The sequence below is a fragment of the Manacus vitellinus genome, unplaced genomic scaffold (genome assembly GCF_001715985.3).
Source record: "Manacus vitellinus isolate BGI_N305 unplaced genomic scaffold, ASM171598v3 scaffold_16_pilon, whole genome shotgun sequence".
NCBI lineage: Eukaryota > Metazoa > Chordata > Aves > Passeriformes > Pipridae > Manacus > Manacus vitellinus.
Window position 1 is genome coordinate 15,728,487 of NW_021939189.1, and position 27,730 is coordinate 15,756,216.

The following is a 27,730-nucleotide window of genomic DNA, read 5'->3' on the forward strand; positions in this document are numbered from 1 at the left end:
TTGGTGAAAACATCTCTTTTAATGCTTTTGGAATACAACAGATAGAGCAATACCTAAAAGCAATCTGGGATCATGGATCTGTCTTGCACCTGCTTTCCGGAGCCAAGGACCACGCTGGCACTTTTTGGAGGCAGCCGGGTGCTTCGTGGGAACCGGTGCTGCTCCCCTGGCGCTCACCCCACAGCTTTCTGCTTCATTAACCCCTTCTTCGCTCCCTGATGGATCTTTGCATCCAGTTTCCCTGTAAAGAGAGGATTAAAGAAAAAAAAAACCACAACAAACCCTCATCACTCTTTATTTTTAAATGCTATTTGCAATGCAAATGAGCTGGAGGCAGCGAGGTCTCCTAGTTAGTGTGTTCCTGTCACATCCAATTATCCTGCTTGAGGAGCCAGGCGTTTCCAGCCACCGAGGCCTCCTCCGCAGGCACGACACCGAGGAGCCGGGGGCAAGCGTGTCCGACGCAGCCAAGAGACGCCAGAGAGGGGAAAATTCAGCGAGGAGGAGAGTAAATTAACATCCAGCACTCGCCTGCCACTACCAGGGGGGAACCGATCCGTGTGCTCGCCCGCGGGATGTGTGTTGACACACTCAGAGGAGACGGGGGACCATCAAGCACCGTGTTGGGGACATGTTTCTCCACGGCACGGCCAAAAGCCGGGCTTGGGGACAAGAAACCCTAAGCTTGGGGACGATGGTGCAATGGGCATCCAGTGTGACTGGGACAACCACTCTCTGCTGCCAAGTGCCAGGTTGGTGGCCTCCAAGGCCACCAGCTGGGAGGGCTGTGCTGCCTTTGCCACCTCGGCCAGGAACTCTGGTGGGACCTGGAGCAAACACTGCCTCCCCTTGTCCTTCACAATGCCTTGGCTGCCAGCTCCGCTTTCCCATCTGGGAGAGGGGCAGGACATCAGGACGTGGGATTTGGGGAACTCCTGCATCAGAAGCCAGAAGCCAGGCACAGTGAGCAAGCCAGGAGCGTGATGAGCTGCTTTGGAGGAGTGTCCCTGTCCCCTTCTTCCTGCCTGTAAAAAAGCCAGGATGCTCCCGCTCTCCCAGGCAAAGCTCCTGCAGCTCCCAGAGAGGCTGCGCCAGTGCCAGTCACCTCCTCTAATGCCATGTCTCCCCAGGAACCCGTTTCTCTGCTGCTCCCCTGCATCTTCCCATCTTCCAAATGCCAGCCTAGGCCTATCTCTGTAGCTGGGAGTAGGGACGGGGCTCCAAGGCATTGCAGAAGGCAGCAGCAAAAACTGCAGGCCCCATCCTGAGCTGGGGAGGGTGGCCCTAATCCCTGGGGAGCATTCCCTGCATCCTCTAGGAGGAACATCGGATCCACTGCAGGCATACCATCAGGAGAGGAGGCAAAGGGATCAGAGTTCCATCTCAATAGAAGATAGAGTCCATCCCAGCCAAATCCCAGTGATGTGGATGGAGCCGGAGCTGGCAGTACTTCACCCTCAGCATCATCCTTGTGGGGTATCAAGCCCATGGATGAAGCACAGCCCATGCAGTCCCTGGGAGAGCTGTGTTGCTTCAACCCAGCTACAGCATATCTGTGGTGGGGGCAAGATCCACCAAGCTCCAGACAAGTTCTACTTTGGCCACTGCTCCAGAAACATGCCCATGTGCCTGAGAAGCAGGTACTTCTCTGGCTCAACAAAGAGGGTTTGCAGGTCACCGTGCAACTGATCCATAAACTGAAATGCGGTTTGGAATCTGGTCTGGGAGATCCTCCATCCCACCACCTCGGAGATCCTCCATCCCACCACCTCAGAGAAGAATTTCCCCACCACCACCTAAGGCTGGGGAAGAAGCCCCCTCCTTGCTATGGCTGGACACTGAGCCAGCCCATCTGGACACGTTTCCAACCAGCCTGTCCCCACACCATGTGGGGGTTGGCAGGAAGAAGGCAGCGAGTTCCCACTCTCTCCATGCTCTGGTCCCCTCCCCACCCAACACTGTGCCATCAGGGCTGTCAGCATCCTATTTCACATGTCTGCCTGCTCCTCCTGGACCCCAAAACCATCAGGAGGCTCTTCTGCTCTTCCAGCTGGCAAACATCACACACCACATAGGTAACCTTTAAGGAAAGGCTAAAAATAAGGCAAAGCCCCAGGGTCCCCAGCTCTTTCCGCTCAATGATTTAAGGCTGATCTCACACATCGTGTCCCTCCGCCCGCTCTTCCAGCCGCTGGCTGTTGGAGGGAGGTTTCTCAACGATGTTTCAGGGAAGCTTAGCCAGGATTCAAGGAAAACTCCCACGAGAACAGCCAGTGAGCTTTGTCCTCGTGCTAAAACTACGCAGGGATGTGTTTGGGGACAGCTGTACTCTCAGATGCAACAGAAGCACTGTGCCCATCCCTTCCACGCAAACAATAACCCTGGAAGCAAAACCCAAGCCACATTAGGGTTTTTTTTTTCCCATCCCCAGGCTGCTAGAAACGACTAATTTGCAACGGAGAAGCATCCGGATGTCATCGCGGCGAGGTCCATGCTGTTATCTGGCAAGGAAAACTGCTCTGGCTTGGCTTCCCAACAAGACAAACTGGCATTTTGTCATGGCTTGAGCCAGGTTTCAAGGAGATCAGGGCAGCCGGCAAGCCCAGGTGGGGATGTGAGCCGGCACCTTCCCTCTGCTCTGCTTCCAGCTGGGAGAATTAAGTTTCTGCCTGCCTGGGATGCAATGCCAGCTCCTATTAAAACAGCGCCTTGCCCTGATGAAAGGTCAAAGGCTTCCCTGTTCCTTCCCTAGGCTGTCACAAATATCACCCAGACGGACCATGTCCCTTCCGGGGGGTGAACATGCAGCTCCACAGTCCTCCCGTGCTGCTCCCGTGACAGCTCCTGTCGGGATGGAGGGCAGGGAAGGCTGGGCCAGCAGCAGGAGCACAGGCAGCTGCCAGCACAGCCGGCTTCCTTCCAGGCTGTTAGACTGATCCTTCTCCAAGAAGGGAAGTGTCACAACACAAAGGAGACGATGTGACAGATGGGGAGGGGACTGGCAGCACCTGCACCCGGCGAGGCAGACGCACACAAGCCGGTCATCTCGTGCTCACCCCGCACGGCAGCATCCCCTTCTCCTACCCCTGGATGGTTGGAGGCAGATGTGGGAGTGAAGGGGCACGAGAGAGCCTAGACAAGAGCAAGGAGAGGTTCAAACAAGTTAAAAAAAGGATGCAGTTTCTCCAGCATGCAACAGCCACAAGGATATTCTCCCACAGCCAAGATGTTTGCATCCTTAATAACTCCTGCCTGCTCACTGGCACTGGGAATGACCCATCCAGGGGGGGGACTGAGTGAGATCCAAATGCTGCAGCTCTCCAAGTATTGCTGGTCACCAGTGGCTGAACATACCTCCCAGGTACTGCCCCAAAAGACAGAGAAGAAACCAAATGGTTTTGCAGGAACACCCCAACACTCAGGGAGAAACTGAAGCTGTGGGAGAAAGGTGCTTCCCTGAGCAGAGAAGAGAAAAAAACTTCAACAAAAATAACCCTACCCTGTGCTTCAAAAGCCTTTTCCTGAGAAATCCCACCGCTCCTGCACCCCAGGTAACTACTCCCAGAGATCCACATGGCAAAGGAGGGAGAACACCCAGGTGTCAGCTCTGCTAAACAAACAGCCAAGACCGTTCCTGCTTCTGCTGCTTTTAGCCCGTCAAATTAATTTTTCACATCCCCTGCAAGCGTGTGCGGCGCCTTCCCCGGGCTGTGTGGTGGGGAGGCTGCTAATAAGGCTGGAGCTGACTGCGGGCTCCCCAGCTGCCGCATCCCTCCTCCATCCTTTTTACGGCAGCGGGCAGGAATAACTGGCAGCCTGCGGAGGGGCTGGTGGCTCGTAAAAGGGACCGACGACACTGGCAAGCGGAGCACGGACAGATGCTGCAGCGCTTCCCCGCCAGCTCTGCCAGGACATCCCAGCCCGCTGGCCTCTGGATGGGGAACATCCGTCTGGCCCTGCAGCTCTTGCTGTTCGAGCCCTCATTATCATCAGGGGCAAGAGGGCGATTTGGAACTACAGGACAAGGAGGTCACGTGGATCCACGGGGCCATTGCCGCACCCTCTTGTATCCCAACTCAGGCTGATGCCGGCAGCGGATCAGCCGCCGACACAAGCACTCTGTGACTCCCCAAGTGTTTGCAGAGGCAGGAAGAGGCATGTATTTGGAAGCAAGCAACATCTGGGGCAAGGGGAACCGAACACAAAAAAATATTACAGATGTATTCGAGCCATTAAACAAACACCTCCAGATCAAAGAGCAGAGGGCAAAGGTTGGGAACTCATCTGGCAAAGGCAAGCCGGGGTGCCAAGGGGAGCAGGCTCCAAGGGCCGATGGGGCAGCTGGGGAAACTTTACTACTTACAGATTTTGTGCTTTCCTTTGATGGGAAACTTCACAACCATCTCCTGGGGATCAGTGCAGATAAAGACAAATGGAGACCCGGACTCCTGGCTCAGGTCTGGATACTGTGAAATACAGGGAGACACAGGGAACAGAGTCAGGGCGGCTGCGCAGGCGTGGAAAGAGCTCGGCGGGCAGGAGCAGAGGGATCTTAACCGAAACATGGGTTATATTGACGCTGTAGCAGCTCAGATTAAATCACTTCAAGAACTTTTAATGAAAAACCCCAAACAATTGCAGGTTTGGGTGTTATTCAGAGAGCCCCTCACTCAGCCTCTTCCCACTGCGCTTCTGCCAGAGTTTGCTGCATTTTTGGATCCACTCACCCTGGCTGCTTCCAAACTCCTTTCAACCCCCTTTAGCACTGACCTGTGTTTCCCCTGTGGTTTCACACTTGACTTAAGCTGATCAGAAACATGGTATGTTGACAGGGAGGTGGTCGAGGCCCTGCCCTCTCCAGCCTGCCTGTTCACTGGGACAGGCTCAGGACTGATTTTCAGCCTGATGCATTCCCTGGAATGTGGGTATCCCCACCCCGGTCACAGGCAGCACGACAGCGCCTCAATCAAAACAACCTGCCAAACTCAGCTTGAAGATGACCACCAGAAGGTTGGCCACTTCCAGCTGACCCAGCTACAGATACGTCCCCAAATCTTCCCCACAAAGCTCAGTCCAGACACAAGGATTTGAGATTTGCAGAGTGTGCGCTGTCCTCCTGTGGGACACACAGCCCTTGAGATTCATCTGCATCTAGAAGGTGAGCAACACACCTGCAACACGCCAAGGTGATGGCTCGGAGAAGTCAGCTCAGGGCTGGCTCTGTGCAAGGAGTCCACAGAGGGATTTCACCACAATGAAGAAATGGGGGAATTATACAGGAAGAGTATAAACAGACTATAGAATCATAGAAGCATTTAGGTTGGAAAAGACCTCTAGGATTGCTTCTTTCATTAACCACGGGAGAGAAAAGGAGAAAAAACCTACTCCATGCAGGAAGTGCACCAAAATCCTGACTGGCTGCAGCTCAGCCTTGCTGGCATTCAGAGGTGAAATGCAAAACAGTAATAAAAAATGTATATTCCAACACTCCCCTCAGATTGTCCATGAGCTGCAGAACTGGTGCTGACAGGCACCGAGGCCAGGGCGTGCCATGAAGGTGCTCCAGCCCAGGAAATACTGCTCAAACAGACTGAGGAAGTGGTTTTCCTTCCATGGGAAAACTGTCTTCTCTTTTCTTCCTGCTCCCCTGCCTTCCCCAGGCAGATCTGTCAAGGCTGCTGGAGGGGACAGGATGCCAGACCAGATGGAGCTGCGTGTCCTGGCAAATCCCCCATTTGTTACTAACAAATGACTCCTAGGCCGAGTGTTTGAAAAGCTCTCACCGACCTGCCAAGATGAGTTTGGATTTGCCCTGGAACAGCTGGACATGGAGAGGGAAGCAGGGAGCGACCTGCTCTCCCTGTGCTGCAGTGAGGTTTGGCAGCACTGCCAGCGGTTAGGGGGGATTTACAGAAGCCCAACGCTGGGATTGGATCAACCAGGGAAAGTGTTTCCAACCCCTCTCATTTTACAACAGCGTGTAAGGTCTGTGCACTGAGTAAGACAGAGACGTGGGGGCACTCAGCTGCTCTGTGCAGCACTGTGCTGGGGGGAAGGGTGCCCTGATCCACACCGCATGCCGATGCCCTGCTGCACCGATCTGGGCTTGGACAGGTTTCCTCCTCTTTATTTTTTTTTGGCTGAGTCACCTTACTTGACTTGCTTCCACTGCTCCATGCCAATGCCAAGGATTTTCATTTCCCATCTGCAGGGAAGGAGGATCTTGGAAGGTTAGAAAGAGCCAATGTGAATATCCCAGCCAATGCCTGGAGAGTGCGAAATGCTGGCGCAGCTTTATCGCTCTCGGCATCATGCAGGTGACTGGCAGTACCTCCATGGCCAGATGACCTGAGGTATCCAGCAGCCTCTGTGTCACCAGAGCCTCCAAAGGTCACTCCATAGACTGGAGGGGTGTAAGGGAACACCCAAACCTGTTCACAGAGGTGGGCTATCCCCGCTCCACTACACCTCATGGTTGGGTGTCCAGGATCAGTGTGTAATAGAAGTCCTATGCCTGGAGTGCAGCTGTTTCCCAAATCTCCTCAGCCACCATCTCCCAGGTGGACCTTGACACCACTATGTCCCCCTCACATCCCTTACAGCCCCCAGCCAGGGAACGTCCCCCAAACAGGGACCCTGCCTTCAGCAGTGAAGGCAACAGCCAGGTTGGCTTCTTCACTGACAGCTTTCATCCAAAGCCAGGATCAAGCCTTCAGCTCCAAGAGCTTCCAGTTCAATCCAATCCCAAGGCCAAGGCGGATGCCACAGCTGCGACTCAGGTTCAGGCTTCCACACCACAGCCTTTCATCTTCGCTCCCAGGGTATGTTTCTGTCCCTGTGCCAAATCCCTTCGTGTCCTGCATTTTAAAAAGCCTCGCTCCTTCCCCTGGCATCTTAGTCCCAGGAGGCAGAGAAGGAGCCCCTCATCCAGCTCCTGCATTTAAGGCTTCCTATTGTACCTACCCTGGAAACCTCTTATCCCATCCTGCTGAACAAAAAAAGCAGAATATTCTTGCCTGCTGGAGGTGAGAAAGAGCCATAACCCTTTCCTCTGCCTAGAGTCAGGATGCTCCCAGGTGAGGAAGTTAAGGGTGAGCCCTCACAACATAATGAGTCAACCCAATAGCCCAGCTCTCCTCTTCCCTCAGTCCCTTCCATGACCTAATTCCATTCATTCATCCCACAGAAATATAGGGAGCTCCACTCTCAGTGGAGATGCTGCCACCAAGACACCAAACACATTCACCTCCGTTACATTTTTCACAGCTGCCCAAGTGTCTAACAAGTAAAAAACCTCCTTTCTCAATGTTTTTGTTGGGAGAGGTCAGTCGAGTCACCCTACAATCTGCAATGCCAGAAGTTTAGGAGACAGAGAACAAATTTGTTCCCAACTACTACATCCCACAGACAGTGGTCACTGCCCATCAGCGCTTCAGCAAATTTGAGGCTTGGAATAAAAGCCCAAAACCCACATGGAGTGTGGCAGGGAGAGAGGACAGAGCATATCCTGTCATATTGGCCAGGTTGGACGGGGCTTGGAGCAACCTGGTCGAGTGGAAGCTGTCCCTGCCCATGGCAAGGGGTAGAACGAGATGGACTTTAAGGTTCTTCCAACCCAAACCACTCTGGGATTCCATGATCCCCAGTAATGAGGATCTGCAACAGCATTTTTTCAAATAAAAGGCCAATTCAGAAGGACACCATGCTCCCTCTCCTCTGGCAACTGAGAATCAAACCCAGTCAGGAGTCTGATGGGGGATGTTCCTTCTTAAATTCAATGGTACTCATCATTCTCATCTTGAGGGCGTTAACAAAACAGGTGCTGGTACTCTAGGCTTGACATTGCCTCTACCTGGAAGCAACTCTGCATTTAGGAGAAGGTGGCCACAACAAATACAGTCCAGAGGCCAGGTTGTCCATCAAGAAGGAGCAAACTCACCCTCCTGCAATCCTGCAGATGAGCAGAGAAGCTTGAAAGAGAGGGGTTATGCAACGTAAAATGATTCAGCCTCCTCTCAGACCTTCTGCCACCTCGGAGCGGGCTGGTGACGAGGCAGCTGGGAGGCCGTGGGCTCCGTGGGCTGTGAAGAGCCGGCACAGCTTTACCAACTGCTGCTCCTGCCCACTGCTTCGCACTGAAAACCCCACGAACGTGCTCTACACACCGGCGTCCACACAAACACCACCCTCCTTGCTCATCCCACCACTCCAGTTGGGCTTCGATTTGCTGCTAACAGGTCTCTAAGATCCTGGCTGTGAGGAGATTAGCTGGGAGGGGAAAGAAAAGCAGATCTCAAGGGCTTAATGCATGCAGGAAGAGCTCGAGGTTAAATGTAGCTGGAAAAGGGAGATGAGGGCTGGGCTCCTCTGAAAACTGGCCACCAGACTCACCCTCACGCCAGAGCCGACGCTTTGAATGTGTATTAAGTGGCTATCAGATGTCCCCAACAGCCACCTCGCTCAAGCTGCAGGCAGGGCTAATTGCTAATGAATGTTCCCTACACTTCGTTTTCGCCATCCCTTGTCTCCCATCAGCAGCTTGTCAGCACCAGGAATAGCAGCAGGGCTGCCAGCCTCCCGTTCCACAGCCCACAGCAAAAGAGCAAAGGAGGGGACGAGCCAGCTCGGAGCCAGCAGAGACACAAACCCACCTTCTCTGACAGCTGAGAAAAAAACCCTCCTGCTATTTTTTTCCCCCTACACCAATCTGTTAAATACTTTTTCCCTGATTTGGGTAAAGCCTGCAGTGGGATGCCAGGGCCGTGTAGGGTCACTGGTACCAACGCAGCGTTCGGGACCCTAAGCTCGTCCTGATTCCATCTTGAAAAAAAAAAAAAAACTTGGAGAAGGGCCGTCCCGAACCCCTGGATTTCTTCACCCCTCTCCAATAAGCCGCGTTGGCTTGAACCCGAGCGCCGTGACCCGAAGGCAGGGGAATGGAAAGAGCCGAAAGAAAACGTGCTGGGAGGAAGCCAAACCATCACTAACGAGATGAGCTCTGCTCCGGCGCATCCGAGGCAGGAACAAAGGCACCGCGTGCAGGGAGCAGCGGCTCCGCCAGCACAAAGCCCAAACACTGCCCGGCAGCTCCGTTAGCGACCTTTTAGGAGCATCCTTCCTTCTCATTAAGGCTTCGGGACACAAAGGGAGACAACGGGGTGGGAATCGCCGCGGCGTTTCACACACGCCTGCCTATGGAGCACTCAATGCAGCCCGAGCTCTCCTCGGCTCCCCGTGCCCGTGGAGCACATCCCGGTCAGCCCGAGCGGCGCAGAATTGCACGCTGGAACCTGTAGTCCTTCCCCGGGGCACTACCACCCTCTCCATCTTACAGCTGCCGGGGGTGGCCGGGGGCACTGGCAGGGAGGAGGGGGTTGAGATGCTCTGCAAGGTTCATAATGGAAAGGGGTGAATCATTTTCCTGGCGTGGCTCCTCGGTGAACAACAGGGAAAACACGGCTCGCTCTGCCAGGCAGTGCCGGGCCAGGACACCAGCTCCAGCCTTCATTTCCCTGCTGCTCTCCAAGAGCTTCGGAATAAAAGAGGCAGCACTGGAAAGCAACGCTGTCTGGAAAGAATAAAAGCAAGCAGAGCCCATGTGTTGGCAAGAGAGTTCACCATAAAACGCATTCAAAGGGAAAAAAAAATCACCCTGGCGGAGACGACATCCCCTCGGAAAGAGCAGGGCTGCTGGAACCAGCAGGGGCAATAAATCACTCTCCCCAGCAGGCAGGAACACGCGCTGGGCTCTTCCCGGGCGCTGGAGAAACCCCTTGGCCATGCGCAAGGAGAGCAGTGGGATGTGAGGCATCCCTGGGGAGCACAACTTCCTTCACCCCGTTTTCTTGGTGATTTGTGGGAGAGGCGGATCCGCTCCTCTTTCATGCCTCATAAGCTTCATCGCTGTCAGAGCAACGTAACAGGTAATTAACTACTAAACAGCCATTTTCTCCTCCTCTCTGGAGGGAAATTGCTCACCATCCAGCTAGAAAATGCTTCTTTAGTGGTTTGTAAACGGGAAAAGAAAGTTGGTAGTTTTTGGGGACTGACAGGGGTGCTGCGGCCAAAGAAGGGCACTTACAGGAACACCTGCACCGTGGACATGTGGATCCAGGAGAAATAGAGCCATCAAAAATGAGAGAGATGATGCTTAACTGCATGTTAAGCCACATCCATCCTTGTCACTTTTCCAAGGAGAGTGGTGTGGGAGCATCAGTTTCCTGTCTGTTGTTTCCACAGCAGTGGTCTCCATCGTCTCTTTGCAAGGACATTCCTTTTGGCAGATTATCCAGCCAATTTTCCCAACCCAGCCTTCACCCAGGAGCGCTCCAGGGCACGTTCACCCAAAGGTAACACCCAACTGGGAACAGCAGACCCAGCTTTGCAACTGCTCTGTGTCACCTCCTGACTCAGCCCTCCAGTTCTGGAAAGTACTTGCACAGCACCAAGCACTTCAATCCAAGCTTTGATCCCCCTCATGACATGGTTTTGCATCACACTTCCAAACTCTGAGAATATTTTCAAGCATCATCTTTTAAGGACCTGCTCCCTCTGCCTCAGCACTCAGCTTTTGGCCTGTGAGAAATGTAACATTTTCCTAAACAGAAAGCCTAAAGCAGATCCAACTTTCTAGAAACGCCAAATTTTCTAGCTTGAGGCAGAAACATCCAGAACATGCACCCAAGGAACACTACAAGCTGTCCTTGGCCACAGAAGAGCTCAGGGATACAGAAGAGCCACTCCACAGCGGCTGGGATACACATCCATGTTCAATCTGAATCAACGGAATGGGAAAAGAAGGAAAGAAACCAGGATCACAAAGAAATCCAAACAAAAGCCGGCAGCCAAACTTTTGTTTGAAAGCCTGTCAGGTCTAGACTGCAACGTGTGAGGAAGGAACAGCTCGAAACCACAGCTGCTAATGGTTATGGATTTGGCAATCAAAATGTCTTTGTTAAAAAAAAAGAGAAAAAAAACTTAACTGCCTGACTATTGAGGTTACAAACCGCAGCCTTGATGCATTGTTGCAGTCAACATCCTCCCTGCTGTTCCTGAGCGCTTCCAGCTGCTGCTGGCAGCTCGTGTGCTGGCACACGCTCCCTGCGCCAGGATGCGCAAGGAATTCTGTGAGCCGGCCTTCCTTTCCCCTTCTTCCCACCATGATGCCTGGCAACCCTTGCCTGCTCTGCCCCTCGCACGCCTGGATGGTACACAACCAGCTCCAGGCGCAGCAGGCCGGGATCGCCGCAGGATCCTTCCCCCGGCCGGGCGGATCCATCCAGTGGGTGTTCTCCGCCTCCCAGCCCGGAGCCCCGGCTCTCATCGTGCTGTTCCTACACCACAGGCTGTACTTTGATTCGAAGGGCAGGGGAAGCAATTAAAACGTAATAAGTAATAACAGGACTTTGAAATGTAGATTTAATGTTCAAACTCGTGCTGATGCGCTCCGAGCAGTCTGTCCACAGGAAGACCCCAAGGACTCAGCGGTGCCGGCAAACGCTGCACCCCCCGGCTCTCCCTGAACCGGCATCGCGGGACCTACAGCCACCAACACCCTTGTGCAGCTCAAATCCCAGCCCGGGACAACACCCGCCCATGCTAAACCCTGGAAGGGCTGGAGATGTTTATAGAGCGCCTGACAACTAGTCTGGGAGAAACTGGGTGGACCTAGAAAAATATTTGGGAGGGTACAAGGCCGAAAGAGCTGTTTTATCCCCCCGTGCCAAGGAATGGCCGAAGCAGGGCTAAGCTCAGCTCCAACACAGCCCCACCGCTCGCACCCTCGGCTAGACCTGGCAAGGAGGAGGAAAAGGCAGTGGGGAGGAGGACACGACGGGGAAGCAGGGCACCTGCCTCTGGCACGGGCAGCTCACAGTGCCTGCTGCATACAGTCAGACAACTTCAAGCAGCTTCACAAAGTCCTGTCATAAATCAGAGCTGGGAAGCACAGGGGTAGGACACACACAAAAGAAGTTCAGAAAACCCCAACGTCGGGAACACAGCCTTACACAGAGAAGGCACCACTGTCCCTGGTTCCCTTGGACAGCCACCACTCCACACAGTGACCCTTGCTGCTGCTCCCTGAGGAGGTGTGACCCAGCAGCTGCTTCCAGGATTGATTCAACACAACAAATGGGATGGCATTTCTCACAGGACCAGGATGTGGAGCAACCAGTCTGTTCAGGGTTAGGGAATCCATGACATGCAGAGTCCTTGGGTACGTATATGGTGAGGGCTGTATTTTGGAGCTGATCCCCAGCATTTGAGGTCACCATGGAAAGGGTGGGCACAGCTCAGCCTAGCCAGGGAGGCTGTGAGGCACCCGAGCAGCAGCCAGGCCCCAGGTCAGTTTTATCTAACCCTTGGTTTCAGGATTAAATAAAAACCAAACACCGAGAAGGCAGCAAGTCCAGTGACCAAATCTGAGAGAGAGAAAAGGCCCTGCCAGCTCGTGAGTAGTTTGCTGAAATGGTAGCAGAGGCTAAGTCCACAGTCATCATTAATTAAGTCATATGCTTCAGCCTTGGCTTCACTTTTTCCCTTGGGTCTAGGAAACCAGAGGAGAGGGCAAGCAGGCCTCTATCATTCGATTTCTTTGGCATGTTAATGCATTCCTAAATTAATCATCATCAAGTGACAATCTCTCCTTCATCTTAACAGCCTGAGCAGTGGCCTGAGCAAACCTGCTAGCGTATGTGAGGCAGCTGGAGCCTCAGAAGAGCCTCTGATGAAAACCAAAGCACTTCCCATACGGAAAAACTCCCCCATCTCTTACCCTCTCTAATCTAAATCAGCTGTATTCCTGCTCTGCTCCCAGAACCACGAACCAGGGGGCTTTGTGGGGTGAGAACCCAAACTAAAGAGATGCATCACCCTGCGAGCCAGCCTAATCCACCAGTGGATCTGGCATCAGGCTATGTGGGAAAGACAAATTCAGCTCAGGAGAATGCAGGGACCTGTAAAGTTCAAAGGCCTTTCATGGGTTGCAATCATTAACAGCCACCTAGACTGCTCCAGGAGGAATCTGATCTAGTTAAAAATCTTTCATCGGGAGAGGTGCCTCAGGAATGAGAAGGCAAATATCCCGGTGGAGGGGGTGAGGAAGGTGCCAGGACAGCCCCAGCACCGCACAAACAGGCACTTGTCTCCCTCAGGGCCTGCACTAAGAAACCCTTCCTTCAGGGAGAAGGTCCCCATAAAAAGTCTCTATGTATTTATACTGTTCTTCAAAGTACACGTCAGTGTCTGTTTTTGTGTTTCTCCCTCTCATTAACTCCTTAGGAAAATATTCCCAGCGGGCTATTGTTCCTTTATTTGGAGATAATCTAAACAGGCACCTTCTGGAGGCTAAATATAGAAAGTCTCTACCCTTCTCCACTCCTATTTGAGGATCTAAACTGAGTCCTGTACACTGGGCACCTGAGTCTCATGTTTTTTGCTGTTCTTTTCGCTGGAGAGGGAAGAGGAGGCCAAGAGATTAAACCCGAATTTCCTGAGAGGGAAAGCTGGAGCTATTTACATGATAGTTGCAATCTCGTGGCACAAAAATAGCTTTGCCATGTTCCCCTGTGCTGATTTAAGGACACTAAGTGATCACCCAGAAATGAAAAATAAACACTTAACTCCCATCAAACATAATTACCCAATATTTCAGCCTGGGATAATAACTACAGCCAGATATCATCATGTGTGTACGCCTGGACTCAAAATTAGCCCAAACACACCTATCAGCCACCGAAATAGCAGCAGGAAACATTCTTTTCCCAGTCAAATAGTCTCTCGGATCAAAGTCATTAGCAAAATGAACATGGACCTCAGAGCACATTGAAATGGCATCGGTGTAAACACTCCCCTGCCGGCTTTAGGGCTGCGCCAAGCCCTGCCTGCCCCATCGCACATATCCCGAGTGGGTGCTGCTGAAGTCACTGACACCTCTGCAGGAAAAGAGGGGCAGCTCCTCGCTTGGCTCAAGGTGTCGGTGACGTCAGCCCCGGAGCAAGGAAAAGCCGTCGTCAACACTCGGATCTCCACGGGGGGAAGAAAGTTTCCAGGTCACCTCTAGCACCGAGAAGTGTAACAAAGGGATCATTCTGGTCTCTACCAGGAGTTTTTGGGTGGCTGCCAGGGAGAGAAGGAAACGAGCTCAGAATGCGCTCTGAGGAGGGGCAAGATGTGCAAAGCTCAACTGGAAATCCTGAGATTTCAGAGGGATCTCCTGGCGCCAGGCAACCAGGGCTGAGTTCAGGAAACAGCTCCTGCTTCAGTCCCCTGCAGACAAGGCAGATGACACTGGACATCTGGGCTGGACTTTCCTACCCAACAACAGCTTCTGCTCCTAGAGCTGCTTCAATCCAGAGATCAGAGCTCTGAGCAGTAAAACGAGGTGTAAATAACCTGATGGAAGTGCTGCTTTATTTTCCACGTGGGAGAGACCCAGAGGAGCTGATTTAACTAGTTTATGCAGTAAGCAGCACAACTGGGATTAGGGCAATGTCACCAGACATGCCACTGGTCCTTATCCCAAGGACACCTCTGCTCCTCCTCTGCTCCCTACCAGCTACAGCACATCAGATCCTGTTCCATCATTGCTTCCCACACAACCCTGAAGATCTGCAAACCACCTCAGCAATGTCAGACAGGTCTCAAATACTGCAGGTAGGGCAGAGATAGGTAGGACTGAGCCCTCTGAGGGGTGATGCAAGGCCAGGCTTACATGTCCAGTAAAAATGTGGATAAATAACCCCTCCCTGACCATAATGCAAGAGCTCAGGCAGGGAATGGGTCTGACTCTGCTGGGGCATCGTTGCTTAATTTTGGTTTTTCGAGCACAAGTGTAAAAAAAAATAAAATTAAATGAAGATAATGACAGAAAAATACCAGCAGGGAGCCACAACATCTTCATTAGCAACCTGAGAGAGGATGCAAACAGCAGGGAAATTAAATCTGCAGACAGTGCTAAACAGGGAGTGGGTGACAGCAGCACTGAGAGAGAACAGGAGAGAGACAGGAGGGACAGGCCGTGGAATCATGGAATCACAGACTGGATTGGGTTGGAAGGGACCTTCAAGACCATCCAATTCCACCCCGCTGCCATGGGCAGGGACACCTTCCACTAGCCCAGGTTGCTCCAAGCCCTGTCCAACCTGGCCTTGGACACTTCCAGGGATGGGGCAGCCACAGCTTCTCTGGCCAACCTGGGCCAGGGCCTCACCCACTCACAGCCAACAATTCCTTCCCCATATCCCATTTAAGCCTGCCCTCTGGCAGTGGGAAGCCATTTCCCCTTGTCCTGTTCCTCCAGGCCATTCTCCCTTGTCCTTGTCCAAAGTCCCTCTCCTGCTCTATTGGAGCCCCTTTAGGCACTGGAAGGGGCTTTAAGGCCTCCTCAGAGCTTTCTCTTCTCCAGGCTGAACAGCCCCAGGACCAAGAACAGACCCAAGACCAGGAAGAGTCTCCCTTGCCAAGGGGAACAAATGGTCACAAAAGTCAAACCAGCCTCCATGGCTGCCAAAAAAGGCTGGACCACCATCAAAACACCATAAGCAAGCCAGGGAACTACTTCATCCTTGGGAGGTGGGTATAACCTGCAAGCATGGTTCACCCTGCACTTGTGAAATGATTTCTTCTGGAACATGCAGGAGCTTCAAAGAGGAGGTGGTGAAGAGGAGAGGTGTGAGTCAAAGCACAGCGCCTGGAAAAGCTCCGCGGCAGCTCAATCCCCACGAGGTCTCTGCTCTGCATCACCTCACTTTGCCTGCTAACACACCTCTAGGAAATATCCCATGTTTCTGCATGCCAGAAGTGGGGAAAACACATCATCTTCCTTCCCTCTCCCCCTGAGGCACAAGGGATCTTTGCACACCGGGAACTGGCTGGATCACGGTGCTGGCACGCGGTTCCTGATGAACCTGGGCTGAATCACCCACGTGAGCAACAGGGATTTACTCCTCCCAGCGAGATCCAACTCGGATTTCTGAGCTGGCGCTGCACACTTTGTCATCATGCTGACATTTGCAATTAAATTCAGCTCAGCTTCCTTCACATGCACTTGCTGCTCATGAGAGCCCACAAAACCAGACACTTCCTCATAAAGCAACTGCAGAAAGAGGCTCAGATCTCTGGATTCAAGCTTACCAGTGAGGGAAATGAACACTGCTTAAAGCAACCCTGGGAAAAAACGGACAAAACCACTGCAGAAAGGCAAGAAATTAGGAGTTATAAGTAGTTTGCAATGTGGGAGCAGCAAAAAGCCAGTGAAATATAGCCTTGGAAGTGCCATGGCATTGAGGAGAGAGGGGAATCTCTCACTAATAGGGTGGATAATGGTGCTCCTTCTGGCACTGCTCTTCCTCCAGTGCCTCTGTGGCCAAGCAGTGCCAGCAAACTGGGAGAGATTCCCAGAGAACATGGCTAATATTGTGAGGGTCCTCCGTGGGAAGATTGAAACCCAGTTACCTACAGCGCAATTCCCAGACCAGAGATGCTGTCACAGTCATTCTACCAACGTCTGGAGAACACATCCACAAAGCAAGAGGAGGAAAAGTACTGTGAGAGATTAGGATGTATTTCTTCACCACTGTTAACAGACAGCAGAAGATGGACAAGAATCTCCATTTAAGACCAAACTGTAAATTAGTGGACGCTACAGAAGAAAATCCATACACTGGCCCCAGTGTCCCTTCCTCTCTCTCTCCCAATGCTTGTTCCCATGCAAGGCCAAAGAGTCCTGTAGATTTCATGGTATTCCAGTACCAAAGCTCCCTCTGCTGCTTGTACTCCAACCTCTGCGCCTTTCTCCCATGACTGAAACACAACCTCACCAGGTTGTGTCCAGGCATCCCTTCCTTCCCTTTTTAATGGTGGATCTAACAGTTACCAGGGTCTTCTCCCAGTCTCCATAACCTTCCCAAGGTAGGAGTGGCCTCACAAAGCCACCTGCCAACACTCTTAGCACATCTGGAGGCACAGCACCATCACCCATGCACTTGTACGGATTGAGATTTCTCAAAAGACTCCTGATTTCAACCTCTCTTCACTACACATAATCCCTCTCCTCCTCCTTGAACCCTTCTCCAGGATCTCTGGGAGATCTTTGCTGGTGAAGCCTGAGGTGAAGGCAGCCTTGGTACCTTAAACTTATCCTGTCCCTGGACACCAAATCACCTGCCTCGTTGAGAAAAAGGCCACTTAAATGTCCCTTGACTCCACTGGGAGCCCACTGTACTCCCCAGTGTCCCTCCTTCCCTGTATCCATGGGCTTTGGATGTCCTCTCTGCAGGGTCTCCGTGAAGACCATGTGGCTCTCCTGTTCATCCCTCCCTGGTGGGAGAGGACTCACCTTCTCCCACAGCTCCTTCTTCTGATGCCCCAACCAGAGCACAGCTCACAACTCACCAGTAAGGCCAGTGTGATGCCACCAGTGAGGCCATTGTGACCTCCAGCTCCAGGAAGAAGCACCGGGCAGATCCAGCAGCTACAGACCATGATGCCTCTGCATGGGCCACCCTCACCAGGGCAGGTGATCCCATTGGCACCACAGGGCAGGGATAAGGTCCTATGGCACAGCACCACCATAGCTGCAGAGTTTTCCATGTTTCCAAGCTGTCTTGAGTTTCCAAGCCCCTTCATGTTCTCTGCCACCCAAATCCCTGCAGTAACTTTTGTCTTCTCTCAACACAGTCTAAAATCTCCACTCAGTGTCTTCTCCAGAGGTGAGTTCCACCACTTTAAAAGTCTGATGGTTAATGCAAGCTTGGAAAGGGTTATTTGCTGTACTCACCTGCTCCTGAAATTGCTCTTGTGATAAACAATCAGTCACATCCACGCAGCCCAGGAGGCAACCTGAGGGATAATCGCTTGGAAATTCCACATCTGCAGCAAAAGAAATATGTCTTCAGGGGATTCACATTCCTGCACACACAGGTGGGGTATTCCAGCCCCCTGTGCCCTTCCCTCTCCTACATGCACCTCTGCTTTTTTAGGCACAAGAACACATACAGCGATTTTAACAACCTGTGCTTTTACCAGTTCAGGATCTTCCCCATGATAGGACTAAGACTGGCAAATTTAATTTTATATACAGCTTTCCCTGCTTCTGACAGGAACGCAGAAAGGATGAAGAGAAATTCAAGACCAAAAGGTTAAAAGCAAAGCAGAGAGGGATTTCTGACACTGCTCATTACGTGGCTCAATGTACCAAATCATTCCAAGATCCAAGGAGAGTTCACCTTTCTGGAGCAGCATTCTGTAGGTGGCTTCCAGTTCAGAGATTTCCTGAGGGGAAGGTCTTTTAGCAGTAGCTGCAATCCACAACCTCCCCCGATGAGATGTGTACCAGGTTCTGCCCTCCACCCTAGAGAACAGAGGAGAATTTTGAACTAAAATTCCAGCAGAGATTACCCACATGGACATATTTTTCAATCAGATATACCCAATTCCTGCTGCTAAGCTTTGCCCTGATTATCCCAACTCAAGCAATGTGCCAAGACCACGAAGAAAAGCTGACATGGGCAAAAAATGACGTCACAAATAAAGCACAGCATGTCCTCATGGCTGGAGAGGACATCAATTCCCAGCAAGGCCAGCACACACGGGCAGGACAATCTGCTCACACAATTCCCTCACAAGCTCCAACAGTCACACAGAGCAATTGAGAGAGCACTGAGGGACCAGGCATCTGCATGGAGCAGTTAGTGGGGGATCCTGGAATTCTGCAGCTGTACCGGAGCAGCTCCGGCATCCCCAGAATGCCTTAAGATTTATATCATCTTTAGCTTGGGAAGTGAAAAGGCTTTGCTCTCTAAAATGAAAAAATTCAGTGAAGGGAAAAAATGCTCAGGAAGATTCTTTGTTCTCCACTAACAGAAGGAGCTTCTCTTGGTACCTTGATTCCCAGCCCACAGGGAGAAGGTAATGCCAAGGGGAATGTGTCTGGTTGGGTTTTTTTTAAAACATGGTGCCATTGTTGCCTTCTTTATAAAGGTCAAAAAGACCAGAATAACATATTTTACACTGTCAGCTTCTTTGCTTTTCAAATTCCACACAGGTATGCCCCAACTACAGCTCAGAAATCTCAGCTTCTCTCTACATTCAGGGAGTGGGAAGAAACTTGTCCCTTCCAGGTTAGATACTAGCCCAAAAAAATACTCTCCAGCTCCTCAAACCATTAATACACAGGAAGAGGAAGCACAGGTTCCAAACCTGGAGCTATCACAGCTACCAGTGACTGCACAAAGCCAGTGGGTCTACAGAAGAGAAACACAACTTTCCATCTCCCCTGGAGCAGGAGCTGCCTGGGACACCTTCACCTTTTGATTCCTCTCACGAGCAAGGAAGCCCAAGGCTGGTGCATGCTGAGGCACCAACCATCATCTGAGATCTCCAGCAGCTCTCGATCCTGAATCCGCAGCCTGTTCCGCTCCAAGCCAGACTCGCTTTCAGCATCCATGGAATGAACATTTTTCCTTTGCGGGAGCAAACCAGTTTGGTCCACCCACTAGAGAGGGTTCAAAAGAAACAGGGAAAAGGTTAGCACCTCTTCAGGAACAATGTGTATCAAGTGCAAATCCTATTTGGAATTTTCCTTCACTTAAGGGCAGAGGTATTACCCTTATGCCTTTTGGTAATGGAATCTGGCAGAACAGGCTTCAGAAAATAGAGCTGAAAGGGTAAAAAAGCCTTATTCTGACTCTGAGAGATTGTTGTGTATTCCTGAAAAGGAGGTAGGAGGCTAAAATTCCCATAAACCAACCCACCAGGAGCAGGAAACAGAGCAGGGCATTGGCAAGCCTTCTCTGGCCAACGAGGGACACAGAGGAAAAAGGGGATAAAACACAAGAGGAAAGAGGGGGAATGGCTTCCCACTGACAGAGGGCAGGGTTGGACTGGATATTAGGGAGAAATACTTTACTGTTAAGAGTTGTGAGATGTTGAAACAGGTTGTCTAGAGAAGTTGCTCCATCCCTGGAAATGTCCAAGGCCAGGTTGAACAGGGATTGGAGCAACCTGGTCTAGTGGAAGGTGTCCCTGCCCATGGCAGGGGGTTGGAAAAAATAACGTGTAAGGTCCGTTCCAATCCAAACCATTCTGTGATCCTGTGAGGTACTAACAGACATGCTATAATTGAAAATTCTTAAGCTCAACTCTCCCAAAATGAGTCATTACTCTGAAATAAATCATTTGAACCCCACTGACCAAAGGAGCAGGTTGGAGGAGACGGGGATTCACCAGAACACCAGAATTCAGCGTTGCCTTTGCCTCTGAGTTCCCTCCTGGCTCGCTCAGAGCACCACGATTAATGGCTTCGATGGTCTCATCCAGCCTGCAAGCACAAACAACAGCCATGGAAATTCCCTGTTTCCCCAGGCAATGTCTCCTTTCTTCACACACAAACATTCTGATCCAAAGTGGTTTCTCCCCACCTCCCTCAACTAAACAATTTCCTTGCTCACTCTGATTTCCAATTTGAACAGGCACTCCTCTCCACCACAGAAACTCAGCTTGGTGTGAATTTGAGCTGAATTGGTTCTGTTGAGACAGGCCTTCTGCAACACCTCTTTCCAGGGCAGCTTTAATAGACATGTCAGACCACTATCCCTGAGGATTTTCACCTCCATGCTCTCGGGCACGCTGCCAGTGCTCACTCACTTGCTGTGGTACTCAGCCATGCTGTTGTCCTCCTCCAGGATCTGCCGGCCCGCGAAGTCAATGGTGATTTTTCTGGCGAGCCGAGAGGCGTGGCGCAGCTCCCGCAGCTCCTGCTCTCTCTTCTGGAGAGCTTCCCTCTCCTGCTTGGACAGCCACTGGTTGGAGTCTGTGGCAAAATAATCTGACTCGTCGTCAATGACCTGGGTTCGCCGCACGCTGTGAGGAGCAACCAGCACGGCAGAGGATGAGCACAGTGGGAATAGGACGGAGCACTGACCACCCCAAACCTGCCAATAACCTGCCCCAAACCTGCCCTCCAATCCGCTCCTGTCTGGTCTCTCTAGAGAGCTGGAATTACAGGGACACAAAGAAAGGACACCCAAATGGGATCCGCTCCAAGGGCTCCCTCTTGTTCCACTAAACACCATCGTTAAGGTGTCTGTGGCTGCAGCCTGGGTTTCAGAAGGAATTCCCAACATTTCTGCAAAAGGCAGCTTGCCTGACAGGCCACTTATGCTATTTCATGACAGTCTCTCACCTGGCATCTTACCTTGTCCTGTCAAATTCCAACAGCTTGTCTTTGTGCTTCACAGCCATCTCCAGGCCTGCTTTGAGTCTCGCTTCCTGGCGAGGCAGCAAGTCCTTGCTTATGGCATCCAAATTCCCTGAACTTTCAGCACCTAAGATAGAAAACATACTATAGCCAGTTGGTGAGTTCAAGCCCAGTTTGGGTGGGCCAGGCTGCAGATATGCCCCCTAAACCAAATGCCATCCCAGAAGCTAAAAGAACAACATGGCATCAAGACCAACATCTTTCCAAGGAGGCTGAAGCCCTGATTTTCCCTCAAGCCCATTTCACAGACTCCTTCCCTGGAAGAGGAGAAAGCATCTAAATACTACAGTGACAAGGTCTGGGTACAGTTTAGAGAGAAGCTCTTGGTCTTTGATTCTCCTTCACCCCTCCCTAACAATTTGGGCAGTCAAAATTCTGTCCATCACCAACCACAGGCCTTGAATTACAGAATCATGGAATGGTTTGTGTGGGAAGGGACCTTAAAGACCATCTCAATCCACCTCTCTGCCATGGGCAGGGACATCTTCCACTAGACAAGGTTGCTCCAAGCCCCATCCAACCTGGCCTTGAACACTTCCAGGGATGAGGCAGCCACAGCTTCCCTGAGCAACCTGTGCCAGGGCCTCACCACCCTCACAGAGAAGAATTTCTTTCTAATATCCAACTTGAATCTCTCCTCTTTTAGTTTAAACCATTCCTTTTTGTCCTATCACTGCTTGTCTATAAAGTGTCTCTCTCTCCTTTTCATAAGCCCCCTTTAGGCTCTGGAAAGGGCATTAAGTTCTCCCCAGTGCCTTCTCTTCTCCAGCAACCAGCTTTTTTAGGAGTCCCCTCCTAAGAGCCAAACCCTCCCCTACACGTTGTTACCCCCACAAGGAGCCTCTTGCCCAGGACAAATCAGTGCCAATTCCAGGGATGTCCAGAGCCTTCCACTTGCTGCTGTTTGTGCCTCTCACAAACTACATCCTCCCCTGACACACAGGTTCTCCAGCCCAGCTGTTGCCAGAGATGGAGAAATCTATTCCCAGCAAATGCTCTTTCTTCTTAACCTTCCTGGCGAAGGCCCCAAAGCCAACCAACCAAACAACAGGGAACAACAAAAAAACCCACAAAAGGTTTGCCCCAAAGCCCAAATGGCACAAACCAGTATATTTATTCCACCAGGCAAGCAAAGCCTTTATTGCAGGCAAACAATTGTCTGTGTTTCCCTGTGGTCACTGATCCACATTTTTTCACTCCCAAGACAAACAGCAAACCACGTTCCAGCTTTTACCTACACAGATAACAAAGCAAGAGCTGGCAGGGGCAGGGGAGGAGAGGTCGAAGTGGTAAGGAAAAGGATCCTGAAGTACACCAAGATTTCTACAGGTAGGATATAACATCCCAGCTCTGTGACCAGATGGTGTTCACAAGGACTTCCAGGACCTCCTGCCACTTCAGCAGCTCTAAGGAGAAGAAATATTCCCCCATTTCTTCAGCAAAGTGTATTTTTCCACCAAGAACACCACGACCTTGGCTCTATTTCAGTTAAACTCAGACAAACATCCCCACAATGCACAGGTCTTCGCTGGGACACTGGGTATTATTTCCTCTTGCTTGTCTTGGCTCTGTTCCTATTTTTAGCTCCCAAGATAAGTGTTAGACAAGAAGAGCCATTAGGAAATATTAACCACCACCTCTGCAGACCCAGCACATCAGATAGCAGCACTTCATCTTCCACAGCACACATTCCACAGGAGACTTATCCTAATTTTCAAGGACTGCTACAACGATCCAGTTCATGTGATTGATTCTGGAATGCCTAAGGAGCAGCCTTGGGGCCTCAGGGTAAGGACATCATACACTGCCATTTGACACTCGCAGTTGTCACCTCTGCTGAAGCCCAGGAGTGCTGCTGAGGCTTGCAGGAAAGATCCAAGGAACCAACTTCCAATCCATCCTCTTAACACCCACCACAGACACCAAGAAGTAATGAGGGCAAGCAGCTCAGTGAAGACTGAAGCAAATAACATGCACAAACTGACTGGATTCACTCTATTCCAGGTATGGAATTGCTACTCACCTGCCATGAGCTTCTTCAGCAGCTTCTGGCTCTTGTTGGAGTCCCGCTGAAGAATGTCCTGCTCTTCTTTAGTGCACACCTAAAGAAAAAGAGGAAATGAAGACTTGGGAAGCCCATCAACAACCCTTAACTCAGAGGTGTTCTCTCTTCATTGGCCACTGGAATTTAAACTGATCTGTCAAAGTAGCAATGAATCTGATTTAAAACATTTTGTCCACCCAACCAATATTTTCCTCTCACATGAAGAGGAATTTCCTCTCATCTGCCATCACTAACTTGCCCCCTTTCTCCAAAAAGTCCCCTTCAAACAGAATACAGGTGTGACAGATATCCTAAAGGATTCATCTTGCACAAGCATTGAAGAAAAGTCAGGACACTGGCCTTGGCTGCGGCTCTTGCCCCTGACAAGGCAGCCAGGGCTGTGCCCAGGATGGGGCTGAAGCTTTGCAGATATTTTGGACACTGCTGTGACGCACAGGAGACCGTCAGAAACCAGACAAGCTCCAAACTGATACAAATGATGAGGGAAACCTCCTAAGAGGTTTCTTCCTGCACAGCTTTAGAACTTTGCTAGAGGAACTTCTATCTAAGAGGCTAATCCAGCAAACTTCTCCAGGTCCAAGCAAGGCAAAAAAACCCCCTGGTGACTCACCAGGGCCCCGCAGAACAGACAGGGCCCGGAGCCCTCCTGGGCGCAGACGATGCGCCCGCACGTCAGGCAGTTGTTGATGAGCTTGTGCTTCTGGCCCAGGCACTCGCAGGCATGACGGCCTGGGATGAGCACGGCCAGCCTGTCCTGCCCCTCCTTGGTGTACAGGCTGACGTATTTGGGCTTCTTCTTACAGGAAATGCTACTGCTGCCGACAACACCGCTGCTCTCCTGGGCCTGGGGAAGCAAAAATATAAACAAACAAACAGCGCTCAAAGTGCCAAACTGGCAGCAGAGAGTGAGCACTGACCCTCGGGCAGGGGACTCACAAGTGTTATTCTGCCTCACTGCAAGGAAACTTGGACCAGACCCCAGACTGAACGGAAAGACAAGCTCAGGCCTGCCAGAAAAGCTCCAAGAATCCAAACAAATCAAGGAACCAGGATGTTGATGATGCACTTGATGTTTGTTGCCTATGTGAGCTGGAGCTGGAGCTGGTCGGATCAAGGCTGCAGTAGCAGCTCACGGGGGCTTAAGAGCTCCAAACAGCAGCTCAGCTACTTCCAGATTTATTCCAAAGACTATTTAGACTATGGCAATGCCCTGGGAAACCCTGTGTGTGCCTGTCCCAACACAGAACTATTGGTGGCAGCAGGGCCACTACATTCACAGCCAGGGCACCTCCCAGCAGCTTTCCCGTGTCCCACCAAGTACAGCAACCTCAGCAGAGGTTTTCTCTGCACAGCAGGTTCCAGTCTTGAGCTGCAAAATAAACTCTGCTCCTCCTTCTGAGACTTGGCCTCAGTGATTCTGCGGTTCACCTGAGTTTCACTCTAGTGATGCAGCATTTCCAGTCCCCTCAGTAAAGCCCGAATGGTTTTAGTGCCACTGCCAGATCCAAACAGTGCCACCATGAAAAAAAACCCAAAATCAGATAAAGTGACCTTGGCAGAGCTCTCTCACTTGTTTTTTTTTAATTTTAATTAAATTAGAGGATAACTCCAGGGCAATGGAACACCAACACCCATTTTTAACCCTTCAATTCAAAAACGTGGGGTTTTATCTTACAAACACTTTTACAAACACTTTGCAGACTCCCTGCTCCAAAAACTTCCATTTAAAAACACGAATTCAAGTTCCACTCCTTACTCAGGTTCATCTCTGCCTCTCAGGGCTTGGATGCTGCTACAAAGAGTAAGTTGACTACCACAAAGGAAGGCAACTACTGCTTGTTGCATAGCCTTGTGCTGCTTGGAAACAGCAGCATTTCTTGGGATTTAGCATTTTTACCATCTTATTTTGCAGTTTCTTTCAGAAATATTTCAGCTCCCAATTCAAGTTTATTCAGCATGACTGGAAAGGTTTAAATACAGCAAGAAGGAATGTTCTATCCACTTGGTGGCTTCCTCAATTCCCCACCGTCACACCTCTGCTTTAAAGAAATCCCTTTTATTCCCAATTACAGCCTCAACTTCCTTCGCCTGCTCTCTCATCCAGGCATTTGAGGGGAGCAAAATCCACCCTGACATGGATTTGCTACCTGTTGATTATTTTACTCCCCATTATAGACACAAACATACACAAGCTTTCTCCCCAGACTACATATCATAGAATTGTAGGATCATTTAGGTTGGAAAAGCCTCACAAGATCAAAGTCCAACCACTAACCCAGCACTGTCATGTACCACAACTAACCAACATGTCCCCAAGTGCCACATTCACGCACCTTTTGAACACTTCCAGGGATGGGGACTCCACCTGTGCCAGTGCCTGACCAGCCTTTCCATGAAAAATTTCCCCAATATCCAACCTAAACCTCCCCTGGCACAGCTTGAGGTTGTTTCCTCTCATCCTGTCCTTGTTCCCTGGGAGCAGAGCCTGACCCCCACCTGGCTCCACTCTTCTGTCAGGGAGTTGAAGAAAGCCAGAAGGTCCCTCCTGAGCCTCCTTTTCTCCAGGCTGAGCCCCCCCAGCTCCCTCAGCTACTCCTGGTGCTCCAGCCCCTTCCCTGGCTCCGTTTCCTTCTTTGGACACACTCCAGCCCCTCAATGTCTTTCTTGGAGTGTGGGGCCCAGAACTGACCCCAGGATTTGAGGTGTGGCCTCAGCAGTGCGCAGCACAGGGGGACAGTCACTGCCCTGGGCCTGTGGCCACACTACGGTTGGCACAAGCCAGGTTCCATTGGCCACCTGGGCATGCCAGCCCCAGACATCCTGAATGCTCATTTCCACTTTCCAATCCCACCTTTACTGGTGTTTGATATTCCTTTTCCCACACCTCAGGTTCCAAGCCTGCCCAGTCACCCCCAGCCACCCCAGTGTCCCCACCATGCTCACCTTGGCCAGGTCCAGGGGGGTTTTCACCTCCTCCACGTGTGTGCTGGGCTCAGTGTACGCAGGCGTCTCCTGCTTGTTCCTGCCTTTGCGTTTCCCCTTCTTCCCTTGGTCTCCAGCCCGTGGCACTTCCGAAGCCTCTGGAAGTGTGTGCAAGCACAGAGAGGCTGGGTGAGCACCAGCAAGGGAAAGACGTCCCTGGACTCTACTCGGTGACTAAAAATGGGCTTCAACCTGTCCCTATAACCAGGAATGAGACCATTACCCACGCAGGGGTTCACGGCATACAACTCTTCATAAACACAACAACCCAGACAGGCTTATTGGAGACTTTGGTTCCTTCTTCCCCGTGGCACTCACCGTCCTTCTTCCGATATGCTGGGAAAGGCTCAGATGGCAGCTGGGAGGATTTCTTCCACCTGGAAAGCAGCTCTTCCACAAACCAGCTCTTCTTCCCATCGGTGCCCTGGAGGAGGTCGATGACGTACTCCCGGATCTCGTCCTCATTGGTTATGGACAGGATGTACCTGCGAGGGGGAAAGGGGATAAACGTGGGTAAGGGGCTGCTCTTCTAGCTCTGATCCAGGAGTTTAATGGTACAGGTGTGTCATTGCTCTCTCCTTTTCAGATCAGGTTTGTGGATACTGTAGTAAGACCCTGGCCGGGGTTGGAACGAGACGAGCTTTAAGGCCCCTCCCAACCCAAACCAGTTTGTGAAGGAGCAGGCAACTGCTGAAGAGTTAACAGTGTGTCTCCAAACCTCTGTATCCTTATGGAAATAATCTTCCCAGAAAAGTCTGGCAAAGTGCAGCATCTGTCTCCAAGGACCTCAGGGGGGTTTCTGAAAATGGGTGAAGTAATTGGTAGTTCAGGTAACTTCTCAGTGCTCTGACTTACTTTGTTAGTGATGTTCTAGAAAAGCTTAGGGGAGCACTGGTGACTTCCATATGCCAGCAACTGAATTGCTTTTCCAAGATGAAACCTCAAAGATAAACTTGTAGGCTGCCCTGCTGACTGAAAAGCTGGCAGTATAAAATGCCTCACTGTTTTCAGTAGAGAATTCTCTGCCGAACCTCCATTTTCCCACCAAATACAGATATTCCTAAACTGCCTGGGGGGCCCCCCATAAGAATCAGCCTGGAATTGTCCTGCAGGACAAGCAAACAAAGGCCTTTAAATGCGTGATTCTGTGACCCCACATACCCTTCCCCACCACCTCCCGCCCCTCCAGTGCCCCCTGAGGGGGGCACTGTGCCCAGGGGACAACCCTGGGCACAGATCCCCGAGCGCCGCTCTGACACACTCCGTTCCCTCCGTGTTGGACCGCGGAGGGATGTCGAGGGGCAGGGGGGTCCCGGCTGCGCTCACCTCACCACCTCCTCGCCCACGTCCAGCCCAAAGTCGCCCCGCAGGTGTTGGACGCACCAGGCCAGGAGCGCGCTGGGCGCCGCCATCTTCCGCGGGGG

General features: G+C 51.5%; 1 protein-coding gene across 2 annotated transcripts; it reads right to left on the reverse strand.

Moving 5' to 3' along the window:
• On the reverse strand, positions 1-27,730 carry TRIP4 (thyroid hormone receptor interactor 4). 2 transcript variants are annotated; one of them, XM_008924109.3, is made up of 13 exons: positions 27,633-27,730; positions 26,625-26,791; positions 26,268-26,404; positions 23,935-24,168; positions 23,283-23,361; positions 21,197-21,326; positions 20,647-20,862; positions 20,194-20,320; positions 19,308-19,495; positions 18,228-18,352; positions 17,780-17,871; positions 4,364-4,466; positions 1-241 (listed from the first exon to the last, which is right to left on the reverse strand). In XM_008924109.3, exons 1-13 carry the CDS (start codon positions 27,716-27,718, stop codon positions 174-176), a joined length of 1,752 nt encoding a protein of 583 aa, XP_008922357.1. In that variant the 5' UTR covers positions 27,719-27,730; the 3' UTR covers positions 1-173. The 2 variants fall into 2 exon arrangements, with proteins under 2 accessions (XP_008922357.1, XP_017925341.2); XM_018069852.2 differs by lacking the exon at positions 1-241 and having other exon boundaries at positions 19,366-19,495.

Excerpts from the sequence above, each read along its gene's own strand:
- TRIP4 (XM_008924109.3), bottom strand. The coding sequence starts at position 27,718 with ATGGCGGCGCCCAGCGCGCTCCTGGCCTGGTGCGTCCAACACCTGCGG. Across the intron at positions 26,792-27,632 it reads GTGGGCGAGGAGGTGGTGAG|GTACATCCTGTCCATAACCA; the intron begins GTGAGCGCAGCC and ends TCCCCCTCGCAG. Across the intron at positions 18,353-19,307 it reads CTCGTGAGAGGAATCAAAAG|GGTGGAGGGCAGAACCTGGT; the intron begins GTGAAGGTGTCC and ends TCTGTTCTCTAG.